This window comes from Bombus terrestris, chromosome 5 (assembly GCF_910591885.1).
Source record: "Bombus terrestris chromosome 5, iyBomTerr1.2, whole genome shotgun sequence".
Taxonomy (NCBI): Eukaryota; Metazoa; Arthropoda; class Insecta; order Hymenoptera; family Apidae; genus Bombus; species Bombus terrestris.
In genome coordinates, this window is record NC_063273.1 from 1,320,179 (window position 1) to 1,335,840 (window position 15,662).

General features: G+C 42.6%; 1 protein-coding gene across 1 annotated transcript in view; it reads right to left on the reverse strand.

Moving 5' to 3' along the window:
• Window positions 1–15,642, reverse strand: part of LOC100644887 (5'-3' exoribonuclease 2 homolog) — a 28,845-nt gene extending 13,203 nt beyond the window's left edge. The window contains exons 1-15 of the mRNA XM_003395799.4: window positions 15,424–15,642; window positions 15,205–15,332; window positions 15,022–15,133; window positions 14,774–14,947; window positions 14,538–14,700; window positions 13,997–14,457; window positions 13,692–13,898; window positions 13,489–13,620; window positions 13,266–13,423; window positions 13,024–13,192; window positions 12,866–12,955; window positions 12,627–12,783; window positions 12,314–12,542; window positions 12,019–12,225; window positions 11,850–11,929 (exon numbers count right to left, since the gene is read on the reverse strand). Coding sequence (XP_003395847.1) covers window positions 11,850–11,929; window positions 12,019–12,225; window positions 12,314–12,542; window positions 12,627–12,783; window positions 12,866–12,955; window positions 13,024–13,192; window positions 13,266–13,423; window positions 13,489–13,620; window positions 13,692–13,898; window positions 13,997–14,457; window positions 14,538–14,700; window positions 14,774–14,947; window positions 15,022–15,133; window positions 15,205–15,332; window positions 15,424–15,498 — 2,542 coding nt within the window. The 5' untranslated portion in view covers window positions 15,499–15,642. The remainder of the gene's footprint in view (window positions 1–11,849; window positions 11,930–12,018; window positions 12,226–12,313; window positions 12,543–12,626; window positions 12,784–12,865; window positions 12,956–13,023; window positions 13,193–13,265; window positions 13,424–13,488; window positions 13,621–13,691; window positions 13,899–13,996; window positions 14,458–14,537; window positions 14,701–14,773; window positions 14,948–15,021; window positions 15,134–15,204; window positions 15,333–15,423) is intronic.
• Window positions 15,643–15,662: the final 20 nt, after the last annotated feature.

The following is a 15,662-nucleotide window of genomic DNA, read 5'->3' on the forward strand; positions in this document are numbered from 1 at the left end:
GTTATACTGGTGAGTTTGGAGTCAAAGCAAGGACCCTTGCCTCAGCTGGCGCATTACCTCCGCCGCTCTCGCGTCCTCTATGGCCGCGTTTACATCCACGCTACCTTTTCCTCCGAAAGCCACAGCCACCCTATTTACGATCGTAAGAGACAGCATCGACTCGACGATTAGGATGCGAGTCGAGTGTTGTCTCGATTTTTGGACGATCTTTGAACCATTTCATAGTTTCAAATTGCTATTTCTGCGATTGTCCTCGCGATGGGTGCACGAAATACGCAACGAAATAGAATCGATAGAGGAAATACGATTGAAAGTAGCGGTGAATGGTAGTAGTAGTAGCGAATAATAGTAGTAGTGAATAAATGAAACACGAAACGAAATAAAAATAGACATTTTCATACTTCGTTGATATTTCTACGCGATAGGAAATTAGAGGATCGACCAGAAAATGATTCACATTCGGAAACTTTAGTTCGATTGCATGCGACACGAGATCAAATTCAATCCCATGAACTCAAATACCGTTCACCAAGCATCTAACCACAAGTCGTTTAAAGGTCCTCGAATCTTTTACAAGACGTATCGGAAGACCATTAAGGTAACGCTCGTGAACAGAGACAGCAGAAGAAAAAACAATCACGCCCCTCGTGCCGTCGAAAAGTCGTCGAGAGAAGAGTCTGTTCCCGCTCGAGGATCGTGATTAGGTGATATCGAATCCTACACACTTGCTCGACGCGCGAGTATACCGAGGAGGTTCCAGGAGAACGAGGAGACAAGCAGAAAAGAAAGAGAAAGGATAGAGAGAGAAGGGAGGGAGGGACAGAGAGAAAAAGAAAGAGAGAGAGAGAGAGAGAGCTGTGGCGAGGGAGGAAGCGCACGAGTGCACAGGAGGTCGCGAGCTGAAGAGTTGCGGTAGAGACGCGGTGGATCCTGAAAAGCGAGAAGAGCGCTGAAAAGGTGGCTACTCGGCTTTGTAACGGAGTTAAGGAGACGAGAAAGAAGACGAACAGGGAGAGGAAGAGGTATAAACGTCGCAAGCGCAGAAACGTCACGAGAGGAAGTTAGGAAAGGAATGGGAGGAAGAAAGGAACGAAAAGAAGAGGGAAGAAGGACCTAAACTGATAGAAAAAAAGAGAGGAAAACAGTGCGTCGCGAAGAAGAGGAAGAGGAAGAGGAAGAGGATGGTCCTTGTGCAGCGAGGACCCCAGGATACCGGCAAGGAGTATCCTAGAACTGTCGAGGATGCTTCACTCCCATCGTCCTCTTCCTCGTGGCCCCCTTTGCGTCCCCGTATCTCTCCTCTTTTCCTCCGCCTGTCTTCCTTCCGTACTCCTCTCTCTCTCTCTCTCTCTCCTCCTTGTAAATACGCCCCTCCCGAGACCCATCAGGATCTCTACTCTTGCAAAGAGAAGCGTCGTCTCCTTCAAATGCTACACACTGAGAGGGATATCATCCCCTTCTTTCGTTCCCTTTCTCTCCTTTCTTTTTCTCCCTTTTTCCTTCCCATCTCGATCTTTCCTCCACTTTTTTTATTTCTTTATTTTATTTCCCTTCCTCTGCACTTTGAGTTTACTTCTTCTACCCCTCGTAACCTATCGTAAGGCATCCGTGTGTCTTCGTCGCCTCCGATCTCGGCAACCGCGTTGCGCGCCGCGAGACTTTCGTGCAGGTTGCGAAATCAAGAGCCCTTCGAGAGCTATGGAGTAGGCGGAGGAGAGCGTGGCCGTGCGAGAACAGCCAGGTTTCCTAGCGAAGGTGTCGTTTGAAACGATCAACCTCCGTCCTGTTTATAGACTCGTTTCCGATGCAGACGTCAAGATGGATAGATTTAAAATTTTGTAGTAACGTAACGATTGAACTTTTGTACCATCGTTTTGAGATTAATTGACAAAGACGCGAGATTGTCCAAACACGGAGAACCGAGGAAACGTAGTTTGATCGAGCAAACAGCGAAGAATATCCAAATTTTCGGCGGAACCGCGAAATTCGACGCGGTGGTCCGAGGAAATTCCAGAGAAGCCAGTTGAAGAGGATTCCACGGCCAGATCTGGACGGTCAGCACGGTCGCGAGTCCTCGAAACGTCGGTGAAATCGGATCCTTCGGGAGTGGCTGGTAGATGGGTCAACAAGTCGACACGTTCAGAAACGAGATCGTTCCCTAACCGAGAAGAACACGGCCACCGTACGTTCCGAAACCTGATACGTTCCGCAGGAATCAAAACGTGTCATGGATCCGGCCACTTAAGCCTGGAGAACCTTTTACACTTCCGATCCGAAATGAAAAGGAAGAAAGGGACCCGCTTCAAAAGCGCCTGCAATTCTTATTCTTCCTTCGATCTATTGACCGTCTACGATCTACTAGACCATGATCTATTGATTTCTACGGAGATCGCGTGTTTACACCTGTATATTATAAGGTTTGCGTAAAAGTGAAAGTCTTAAAGCTATTTGGTAACGAAAATTGTAACACCTACTTGATAAAATTAATTTTCAGCGAACGAGGAAACACCGGTACTTGGATGATATACAAATTGATTGATATCGTACGAATTCAAGTAATACGTTGGTCGAAATACAGGATGAAATTTGGAAAAGAACGATCATCGAGATTATACTTTAAAAAATGTTCGGTGACAATGACAACGAACAGGAATTACCGCATTAAAGATGTTTAAAAAGAGGCTGGGGAATCCTCTAGAAAACCGCACAATGTCTAAAAAACCGGTCAAGGCGCCTGCTAAAATCCGATTCGACGGATGATCTTCGCCGATGTCTACAGCAAGGTACAATAGAAGAAATCCAATAGGAAAGACAGAGAAGGGTAGTTTCTCCGTTCCTTCGGATTTAGAATCCGTTGTTCGCCGCGTTCGCGCGGAAATGAGGTGGAAAACCGCACCCTCGGGACCGACTCACCTTTTCTTTACGTTCTCGAGGATACTAACCGAGGATTTCACCGACGCCGCGGTTTCTTGATATTACAAACGCGCGTAGAGCGGGTTCTCGAGGCAACCGAGCGCGAAGAAACGGTGCCAAGGTAAAAAACGAGAGAAAGAGAGGGGAAGAGAAAGAGGAACGATGAAAAGCCCCGATTCCGGGACAGAGAAAAATATCGGCGAGTCGGCAGGCGAGGGAAAGGCGGGAGAGAAAAGCGGAAAACATTTTCATTCGTCGAATTCTCGACGTTGCAAACACGCCACGATTGATTTTCGTTTCTGTCGGTTAATCGCGCGACCCAGAAACGCGAATGTAATTTACATGGCGCGAAGAAAGGGAAGAAGTAAAAATGAGGGACGAACGAAGATGCGACAACGACGGTTGAACAGTCGCGAACCCGTCTTTCGAGGATCTTTGAACGACGATGAAGAGAATCGAACCTTTTATAAATTAGAATCAAGGCGTTCGTTGCGTAAACTGCGTTTTATATAAAAAAAATCTCTCCTCCGAGAGCGGACGAAGTGAACGTCTGAAAAACACTACTTAATTATATAACACAGCAAAGAAAGAGCAGTTAAAAACGATCACAAAAAATATGTATATGGAAAAACATTTAAAACGAAAACACTAGAAACTAAATGAAAAAAGCAATAAAAAGAGGATATGAAAAAGCAAGGAATGAAAGCAAAATCACCGTAGAAAGAAGGGTATTACGAAGCGTGTTTACACATATATTCAGAGAGTCGTCCAGCCTCTCTCTCTCTTTCTCTCTCCCTCTCTGCGTGCACATCCGTCGTATATAATCGTGCGTACGCAGGGAGGCAACAAGAACTCGTCGTCATTTCTGAATTAATCTCATTCGACTGCCCCCTTTATGCTCTCCTTCGCATCCTGCGAGGCGAAAGGCTCGTAGCCGCTTCGTGGCCTCAAGGTTAATTGGAACGAGAGCTAGAAAAGGAAAAGGACCGAATAGAAATCCCACGAGGAAGGCCACGCGAATTTTCTTACCAGATAGTGTCGCTTAAACGCACGTTCGACCGATGCACTTTCACTTCAAGGGTCAAAGTACAAGGTTGCTTCCCTTTTTCAAAACTTAAACAGCCTGTGCTCTATGTCTGACGACTGCTTTCAGATCTCGGATATACGTAAGTTCGTAGATATAGGTACGAGTAATTTACACGATTTAGTACGTTAGGATCTAGAAGTTGCTACTGGCTATTAACGGGAGGGTTATTAAGTATCTATCGTTCGTCGTTAATATGATTTTATTACTTTTAGGACGCAACGTAAAAACTACGAAAGAGAAATTGAACATTATGAATTCCAAGTGGAAGAAAAGATTAACTTTGATGAAAAAATTAAGGAGAAAAAGGTAAAGATTTTCTTCTCTAAAGCTACGTGCATTCGAGTTATTTCTGAGAGTAAAGAGAAGAAAATTAGAAGTTGGTGCACAGGTGTATCGATGATGATCCCTCGACGAAACAACGTATCTTTTCTTTGGCTGGCCGGAGAACCTAGGATATGCGCATCATTTACTCTTATTATGTGAAAGAGGCTCCTCCATTCAGGTGATCCGCCGAGATCCGAAAAAGAAAGGAAAATTCTCTCGCGGCCGTTCTTTTTCTTGCGAACGATAGAGGACCTTCGTCCCCGGTTAGCTCATGGGAACGTAATACGAGCAGACGTGTCGGTCCTCGACTCTTCAATTAGCCCCGCAAGTCAACGTAACGAGAATTTCAGGAAAAATAGATCTAACGCTGCGAAAATATCTCTTCCTCTTTCTTTCGCTCTAGATTGCTTTCTGTCGTGGTAAAATTATTTACTATAGTATCACGAGCCTCGGATTTTTTAGATATTTAATACAAATATGTATCGCAACAGAGACTAAGAAACAATGCTGCATATTACAAAAGAATATTCCGAATATATTCGGAATTTCGGATATTGTAAGGTACAATAACTAGAGAGAAAAATATTCTACCTCGTACGCAATTACGTTAGGAATTGCAAAAGTCAGAGACAGCAACGCAACAGGGAGCATTGCAGTGTCAGCATGAAATATTAAGTAGTATCGGACAGTTACGAATCGGACATTTCCCCGATTAAACGGGCAACTGATGGTCCGATAATATCGATCATATAAACGAATATGGGGTCGGTTTGGCTTTAAGTAAAAGACCAAACGAATCGACCCCTGCCTCCTCTACCTCGTAGTAACTATAGAGAGTCGAGGGCAGCCTTTCTATTAGCCACTAGAAATCGCACGTACCCTTCACAGGAACAAATCGAAACGGTACCATAGCTGCTGGCCCTCCTGGCTCTAATAGAGTTTCACGCTCGCCGAGAGAATTGCCTCGAGTCGGACGATCCTGCTGGACCAAAGCTGGTCAAGCGAAGAATTGATAATCAAAGCGATCCCAAACGCCCCTCCTGTGTCCCTTAACGATTTTGATTGCTCCGGTTGCATCGAACGATGAGGAAATTTTTTGTTTAATCCCTGATGCGTATAAACACTTATATAAATTTGATAATCTTCGATATAATTATGCGAATTTCTTTGTTAAATATATTCGAACATAAAAATCGTCGACGTTAAAAATAGCCAATTATCTGTGAAAATCTGAATAACGTGCTTGTTAAATACCAAGTATCGGCAATCTGTCCAACAGTCCCTATAAATTATCCTCGACGACCCCCGAAATCTTCGCCACAAAGGAAAAACACTCGCTCTTATCGTTCCCAATTTTACCCAAGAAACCACGTACTTCTCCACTTCTCCACGTACCTACTGCAATTTCCACCCCGCGGATCTCTGCGCGGACACCCGTGCTCTTCGAACTCTCGCGTCGCGGCAACAAGAGGATTTCTCTCATTGCTAATATTTTTTTTTCTTTTCTTTTTTTTTTTAGTATTTCAGTGTCAGCGAGCGAGAAAGAGTCGCGGTAAAGGACCTGCCCCCCTCCCCTCCTTTCACTTGTCTTCCCCTCTCATCCGTTAGCAAAGATAGGAAACAAGAAAAAAAGGAAAGAACGAACGAAGAGCGAGGAGAAAGAATGGAGACAGAGGGAAGGTAGAGCAAAGAAGGAGCAGAAAAGGGAAAAAGAAATCTGTATCTTTGACGAAACCGAAGAAGACTCGTCGTACGTGTCCTTAAGCGACTGCCAGGCTTCCACGCTAATGAGGCGCGGCGTAATTAGTGAGACTGTCTACTGGCTGGACCCTTGACGAGAGGGCGGATCCCTCTCGACGTCGAGTCGCTCTCTCATCCCACCCCTCCGGTTCGCCACTCCACGCATCCTCAACCCGTTTCACGATTTCTTACCGGTGGTGAAGAAGGAGTCGCGGCTCGCTGACACCTCGCGGATATTCACGACTTTTCACCCGTGCTCCTCCGCGAGCTAAAAAATAGCGCGATTAAATCTACCACTCTAGCCGGGCTTAATTCGCTTTTCTTCTGGCCTCGCGCATCCTGCACGCTTCGACCATGAAATTTTCTCATTTTTTTCTTCGTTATTCTTTTATAATTTCAGGCAAGATCGACGGCTGCAGATCGCTGTAAACATGCCGAAAAGCTTATTTAGTCCATTTCGACTGGACGTGAAGTATTAAGAATCGTTCGATTTTGAAAATTTTGACGCCTTCGCAACCGAACGCGTGACTCGATGTTTTAAGGTAAAGAGTTGAACGAGAAGTTTTCTTGCAATTACGATTATTAAATCAATAAAACGCTGAATGTCGTTCTTTTTTCTCTTCGGGCTCTTGTAAACGATCGAAAGTTGGGGAGTAGGGGCAAAATCGAGTCAATAAGATAATTGCAGCTTATTATCGAAATTACCATAGAAAGCCAAATTCGCAAGAAATCTTATTAAACTGGATAAGAGAGATAATTTATTGGACGTATAAATCTAGAGCGAGACGAAGAGAAAATTACCTGCGATTTCTCCGATAACAGGAAAACCGAGAAATAAGAAAAAACTAAATGAAGTTGGACGATCCTACAGAGAGATACGGTGTAGGTTGTCCATGCGGTTGCGAAGGGGGTGGGTTTTCGAAGGCGGGAAGGCCGATTTAGAGCACAATGCGGTTCAATGCCGAGGAAATTAGCCACGGCGCTGCCGGTGACGCCCGTCAGTCCCACACCATGGAAAACAGAGACCGTATCTGTCCCTGTTGCCGGGCTATGGGAGCACGAGCGTATCGTTATCCCCGTGGTTCGTACGAATTTTCGATCAACCACATACTCGACTCCACTCGCAGAATTCCTTGCTAAATTAGAGAAACTGATTCTTGTGTAAAGAATTATTTTTAATCGCTTGACAATATTTTCAAGCAGCTTAATAATTAAAATCCATCGTCGCGTGTATCCAAAAATGGAGGTGATCTTGAAATTTCTACGAATCCTCCAATTTTTATAGATATTCAATTTTACCAATCACACGAATCGAATCATTCCAGCCTTTTGCCTCCGTTTCCCAGGCACGGAAATAAATCTATCTACGATGAATTAGACGGAATGGTAAAAGATGTACTGGAAGAAGAAGAAGAAGAAAACCTTCTGATAATAAAACGCATATCTTTTTTTTTGCCTACTTCTTGCCTACTCTCTTTCTCTTTTTCTCTGTCTCCGTTGAGAGAAAGGAGCAGGCTTTGAAGTTTCAGTCCAAAGAGAGCCAGAGCGCGGGCATCATCGAGTGTCTGAAGAGATCGCGAGGACAAGTTCACCTATGCTCTCGAAGATGAATGGATCCTATAGTTAATGGCGGGGAGGCTGTATCGCAGGTAGTAGACATACGTGAAGAATGAATAGGCGAGGGTGAACGAGCATTTAGAGAAGAAGCCTCTGTTCCCTCATCCTCCTCCTCCTCCTCCTCCTCCTACTTCATCCTTCTGGATCGCTTTGTTCGACTCGTCTTCGAGATCGAAGTTTTTCCATGAAAAACACGTGTCCTCGTTACCGGTCCAACCCGTAATTACCGTCGAGTTGCTCGTAGTCGCTGACATATCAATTGTAAAGTCGCTAATGCTTGTCTGCTAATCGCCTCTCATCGTTTGCTTTTATCATCTTTTTTAAATTACGGTCAATTGTCGGAGATTGAACGAGCATGTTTTTAAGAGTAGATTATCGAGAATTTTCGAAAGTTTGATTATCAAAGGTCTGTTGGAAATACGTAGTTGAAACTTCGTTGAGACTTCGTTATTTACGGTAAACCATTTCCCATAAGATGGGAATAATAATAAATATTAAGAATAATTTCAAGATATTCGCGAGAAGGATATTCTAGGGAATGTTCGCGTGGGAGAAGATAAAGGGAAAGGAAGAAGGCGAATGAAAGAAGGAGGCTGGCCCGTTCCGCGCATCGCAGCGTCTAAACGTCTTTTTTCGAACCGTCCGTTTTACGGATCTGAAAACGACTAATGGATGGATAATGACGCGTAATGGATGCAGCGGACATTACAGGTAATATCTCGTGAAAGCGGCAGCCAGTTTCCGCGAGGGACAGAGAAAAGGCGGAGAGAAAGAGAGAAGCTCGTAAATAGACGCGGCACACCTCGCTACCGATGGATGGGACGCGGCCCACAGAGGCAATTTCCACCAGCGAATCGAGACCGAAGATGCGCCGTGAACGTTCATGCTTTCAGAAAATACGCGCTCTAATAGTTTCCTATGGTATGATATTTTAGTTGCTTTCGATGTATCTCGATCGTCTCGTGGTTAAAACTTACTCACTTTCGCGCAAGTAATCTTACGTGGAAATCGAGTAATAGGTAATAGTATTCGCCGCATTCGCATCGAGAAGATCACGATCATAGACATCTTGAACTTTCAGAAAACGCGAAAAACATACGCAACAGCTGTATCATCGTCATCGTGATAAGAAATCGTCGTTTTATCTGTCCCTGGTAAACCTTCGACGAAGAGGATCCTGCCACGATTCGCTTGCGTCGATTCGCGAGGAACGTTCGAAAGGAATTCTATGCAACACCGTTAGGATAGCTGGTGGTAGCGAGCAGCACGATTCCGGACGGTTCTTCTTGGTCTTGCGCCCGGTGTCTGCGCGATTCGAGGCTCTGCTACCGCTGGCTGCACGAGTGTTTGCAGTCCACTCGAAACCAGTCCCGAACGAGCTGACGCGCGCGCGCGCGACAGAGACACAGAGACGCGGAGAGACGCGGAGAGACGAGGAGAGACGAGGAGAGACGAGGAGAGACGAGGATGGAATAGAGACAGACGGACAAAGCCGTAGAGAGTAGTAGACGCTATGGCATCGAGGCAGGAGGCCAAGAACGAAGCTTAATTTGTCTAACGAGGGGCCTCTGCACCTGTCATCTGGACGAAGATATGGACGAACGAACGTAGACCAACCCTCTCCTCCTCCTTCCCCTTCGTCTCCTACTCCTCCTTTCAGTTTCATCCCCTAGGAAGCGTTTGCTTGCTTGCTTGCTTGCTTGCTTGCTTGCTGCTACTTGGTCGGCTGGCTGACTCGCTTTACTTTAGCCGCTCGCTCGACTTGCTCGTTCCATAACGTGTGCTTGACCCATGGTACTAGGAAGATTCGTGAAATACGATTGTAAACGAGCCGCGGCATTTTGTACACCTTCCTGTAATAGCCTCTCTGTAATAGTTCGATAGATCGTAACAAAATACGATATTTTGTTTCGAGAGACCGTTGTTTCAAATTTTCTATCTTGTCGAGTCTCCTCGAGACGTTATCCAAACAACGTTGATCTCTCCGTATCCATACCGTGAAAGTTTCCTGCTTCGTCATCCTTTCATCATCTTGGAACAAATGTCAATTTCAGGTAGACGATGCCAAAATGTATTCGGTGCAGAAATTAAACGCATTAACGAGAACGTTAGAATTCTTGCATACGTGGACGGTGAATGCGACTTCCTGGACGAAGGGTCCCCGTTCGACCAGGTCACGCGTGTGCCTGGCGTTTACACCCCTCGGTAAATCAATCACACACCGTGTAACAACGTTTTGTTTTTACGGTCACGCGCGGACTACTTCTTGTCGCGTGTGCACCCGTCAGATTACGCCTCCTGCTCCTGTCATCGTCCAACGATCGTAATTCATCTTCCCAGAATCGGTATAAGCTCTCGTTATTCGCGAACAATTCTTCTCGCGGCTTGTTTCAATTACAAAAATTTGTAATCTTTTTATTTGAAGATTTCCGCGACAAGAAAGATTAATAAACTTTCATCCAGTAAATTTCTATCGAAGAAAACAGCGTGTATGCGACTCTATACCGTGAGAGATACACGCGTGTTTGCTTTTTATTATTTCGCATAATACCATTCGAAGGAAATTTCGAAATCGCGCACAAAACGCGTGAAAATCATCGGACCGTCTGTGCATTGACGAAACGCGGATCGAGACACAGATGCACGGCCAGCCCGTTAGAGCTCGCGTAGTCGACGAGTCGTTTCCTCGGGCTGTTGTACCGCTACAGGCCACGGGAGGAACTTGGACGTCGACAACGAGACGCGATAACGAATCGCTGGTACAAAGTAATAGTCGTTTGTTCGGCTTTGTAATCTCAGCCAGACAGATCGACCTGCCTGGGGAGAGAATGGACGATTCGTGAAAAGCCGGGGGCAGGTTTGCAACGACGGTGATAGCAGGCGATGATGGTGGAACATCCACTAATTGGATAATTACAGAGTGCGCCGCGTTTGTTTTATAATTGGGGGAAAACCGTGGAACCGTTGGTTCCACCTCGACGTGCCAAACAACGAAACGGCCGAAGTCACGCTCTACGTGACGAACTACCCTCGAAGCTAATCCGGGACCGAAGCCCCTCGGCTTCGCAAACCCCTTACACGCTCGTGCCCCCGCCTCTGACCCCCGATTTCCCATCCTCGCGCCCCTCTTCGCCCACCTTTCTTCTCTCTTTCTATTCTACGCGCAGCCAAGGAGCAACTAACTCGAAGCAAACGGAGAATCAATTCTCCTGGCCGTCTCGCTAGTCTGTCAGCTGGATTTTAGATGGAAAAATCTTGCGTGGCTACGAAGTCAAAGGTCGTTAACAACCGTCGATGGTCGACCCTTAATTGGGACGGCCCTAATCGGTTCCCAATTTTCGGGGACAGTTCTCGGTGACTTTAACGAGTTTGATGTAGCCGGCATAGAGATGACGGTGAATCGAGGATGATGAGGACAGAACATGATTTCCCTCACCATCTATATAGAACGAAAAAAGCAAAGTACGACGAAGCAAGGATATAGGAATAGACGTTGGTTCTGTGGTTGGATTTAGCTATTCGTTTATTTGAAGAAAACACGTTGATGAACGTTAACTTTTGCTCAGCTGACGATTATTCGATTATAATCAGTTCCAAAGTCCAAATTATCAGATGAAAATTATTATGCGAGTCATATATTCCTATAATTCATCCTTATGAATAAAGTCCTTACTCGAGGTACTAGCTAATTTATCGCTTTGTTCGATTGTAATTGAAATGACATTGTGAAAGAAAAAAAACTCGTCGGATCGACGAACAAAAGACTTTCCTGAGACAATTTTAATCGATCGAATCGCATATAACACGAAACACGTACACGAATGACGAGATGGGGTGTCGCCGCGACTTCTGATAGGGCGCAGAAAACAATGAATACCAGCCGTACGTGGTTTTTATTCAACGGAGAATTGTGTTGTTGGTGAATCTGAAAGAGTCGCGTGCGCTTCAATTTGATTCTAATAAGCACGGTATTGTTTGAAAGATCAAGGGTTGTGACTCACATTGAGCATAGGACTTAACGCGCGGTGACCACTTTGTTTTCTAATATAAATCAGACTCGTGTTCCTTTCTACGTTATTTCTTAATTCTTAATTTGAATATCCTTTGAATATCAACAGATATCTCAATATCGATCGATTAATTGAATATATTTAAAATTGTAACTTACCGTGATGTGCTGGATATAGCGACTGTGGTATCGATACGGGATTGTATGGTGGTGGCACTCCATTGTGGTTCGTGTAATGTCTACGTACAAAAAGAAATACCTGTGTTTATACGTTCATGCTAAATTGATTAAATAGTACAAATACTATAAAGATCTTATTGCAATCTACCTAAGTATTCTTCGACCTGCGTCGTTCAATGTAGCTACTTGTGTGGAAGGAGTGAAACCAATTTGCGGTTTCCAAGTGTTTCCAGTATTACGATTCATTTGATCAAAGTCTTGAGGTTTCAAAACTCTTGGTGGTTCTCTGACACCCTTCAACTTCCTCGCAGGGAAAATGAAACTACTACTATATTTTGGATCTCTGAATCTGGCACTATAACAGAAAAAAGATGAAAATTCTACTTCTGATTTAAGATGAAATAAGTATTTTTATTTTAAGATCTAGCGTATTTCATACGTACCAATATACTTTATTATTCCTGACTGGTAGACCGTTTATGGGTGAAGGTAAAGTAGCCCCGTCTCCGACGCAATCGTCTGCCAATAAAACTATACCTCGCATGTTGTCTATGCATATTTGAGTTTCCGCGTCGAATAGTACGTGATTCGTATAAAGTCCCTTTATAAAATTATAACCACTATTGCCAAGTCCTACGTATAGCCGGTTGTCTCCTTCAACGTTTCGTTTCTCTAAAAACATTAATATCGATATTAAATTATGAACTTTAAAGAGATCATATACTTAAATCTTATTATTTATTGAAATAGACGTACTTTCCGCTTCTGTTAAGCAATCGTAATAAGGCTCCAATGCCTTGAACAATCGTTTCTCATCCACAAAAGGAAGTAGAGCTATTCCTTGCCAGGCAAATTTTTTACCGTTTAAATCGATCTTAAAATCTTCCGGATAGAAGTCGATAATCGGCGACCTCTAATGCAAGTTAATATAAAAAATTTGATAAGTATCGGAAATTATATGTCATATAATTTACATATAACGAATTTCAACCTACTGGATCGATCATTAATTTTGCCCACGGCGCAGGGATATGTTTACTGCTAGCTGCTGGAAATACACCCATCAATTGCTCTAATGGACGGAACTAAAACATCCAAAACAAGGAAAATACAACATTCTTTGCGATGATTGATTCAATCTCAAAGTACTTACTGGTGTAGTTCCTTTCTCAAATTCGGTGGAAAGACCACCGATATTAATGAAATCGCTAGCGAATGGTGCGTAATGATACGGAAAATACCATTTCCACGAAGCACAACCCTGATAGTAATATCGTAAAACCCAACATAAACCGCGCACATACTGTAACGCTACGTTATTCCTGTATGTAATTAAATGATATTTATTACAATTCAGAATCTACGTAATATATTTCATCGTATCACTTATCTTACCTGAATGCTAAATTATCAGGAGACACGTCGAATTTCGATTCGTAATAACGATCTTTAAAGCCATCCTCCCACAATCTAACTTCATCGTGTACTTGATCGTCGTCCGAATCATCTTCGACTGGCTCTCTTCTACGTTTCGTTATTTGATTAGTTGAATTCTACAAACAATCGACATATTTACAAACAAACTATGTACGAATAAAAATAGAGATCTAGAACGTACCTCAGGACGCATCATACTTTCTAACATCTTCTGAGAACTTCTTGCACTTGTATGATAATTTTGACCACGAACGCGCATCTCATAAGCTTCATAACGTGCATTTTGTACTGGGCTCACATGTTCGCCAATACGCTGTAATAAAAATATATGTATTAAACGGTACTATTAAGATAAATCTTTACTAACTGTAAGTTAAAGCATACAGTTGGTGCAAATTGTCCCATAGGAATCCACTTTGGTTTTTTGTTACTGATTCCCAGCAATAGTTTCTTTTTATCTTTTTCACGTTGCTTGTAGGCTAATTCATTCTGTTGTCTTCTCTTGAAAATTTCGTCTTCCACTTCGCCCAGCTCAGACATTATAAGTTGAACTCTGTCTAAATTTACATCTCCACTATCTGTCAAAAATCCCTGTAATTAAGTGTCTTATTATTGAATGTTTCTTGCTTTGTTTACTGTACGTATGAACAGCTGATCAGATATTTTTCTCTTTAACATGTACTACGTACTCCTGTTTTATATACAGCTTTTTTATACAAATTAACGAGTCTATCAATTGCCCCTTCTCTAATCTCCAAAGATGGAAGATGCGGAAGAAAATCGTTTCCTACGAAGAAACACATGAACACCCAATCATCGATAACTCGCTCGAAATCGTATTTAAATGGTAGATTAGGCATTTGCAACTCTCTTTCTAAGTATTCTCTGAGGACATTTAACCGCACAAATATATACTGGCATTCAGATCCAAAAGTATCTGTTTCGTCTCCTTGATTAGCCTCTGCGCCTGTACAGTCCTGCATTTCATGTCCTAATTGACCACATATATCGCATGGTTTCGGCTTATTTGGCTTAAATTCTTCACGAATAATAGTAAAATTAGGTTCGTGTGTTGCAAGTCCTAACATAATTAAATCAGCATCGGCACCACATAAAACGTGTTGTGTGTTGGGATCATGATCCGGTTGTGCTGTTACATAAACAAAAATATTTTACACTTAATGTTCCATATAATACAATGATATTTTAATTATTTAATTGTTTACTTACCTCTTTGTTTGCGTATAAAATCCATTATTTTATGTTCTCCTTCACCTGGTACATTCGCATCGCTTAAAATTACTTTTATATTTCTCCAACCAGGATCATTGTTTAAACGATCGTGTATATAGTAATGCAAACACTTTGATAATCTTGCCATAAATGGCGTGCCCTGTAATTAAATTATATCCAAAAATTATTCTTCACATATGAGATTTAATATATCAAAAATATGTTATACAAACCGGCGTAATACAATTGCTATCGAAATGATCTTCTTTCGGTTTTTCTGGGGGCAAGGACACCCCTTTGAGAATTAATTCAGAACGTATTCTCTTTATTTCGTTAACTTTTTCAATTGTTTCTTTTGAAGCTCTAAATCGTCTTGATCTCTGTTGGTTCATTTTTGCTCTGGGTGCCTATAGATATAATTAACATGAATATAATAGTTATACACACGCAAATTCTTTAACAGTTTCATATAAACGCTTACAACTCCATCAATTGCCATGTAAAGTAACTTTCTTGGTCTCACAATACGAAATAAGCGATCAATGCATTCAAAAATAGCTTCCATCATTTCTTCCTCATTTTTTGGCGCTGGCCTATAAAGATATTATATGATGTTTGTTTAATCATCTTGTAAACTAATAATTACTATACCAAAAGTACTTACTTATCTTCTGGATGAGTACAAGGATGTATGATACCATTCATGTCAAGATACAAGTTGTCAAATTCTATTCCGTTTGGATTAGGATCTACCGAATTCACAGGTACCCGTACACCATTCGTAGTTATCGGCTATAAAGTCACAATAAAAATACAAGTTTTACATCTACTTTTGTTTATTATAAGGGGAATATTCTTCACAAAAATAGACAATCTAACCTACCTTCTGCTCGATACATTCTACTATTATAGAAGGATACTTCCGACTCAACCATCGAAAAAATGCTGGTACACCCATATTTTGGTATCGATCGTCGTGTTTCCGCACACGGCACACGTCTTTCTTTAATCGTTTTCCAAAAATTTGTATATAAATTAAACGAGCACAACTGTTTTCACTGTTCACCCATATTTAACCTATAACATAGATTTACGAAACCCTAAACTCTATCACTATATACA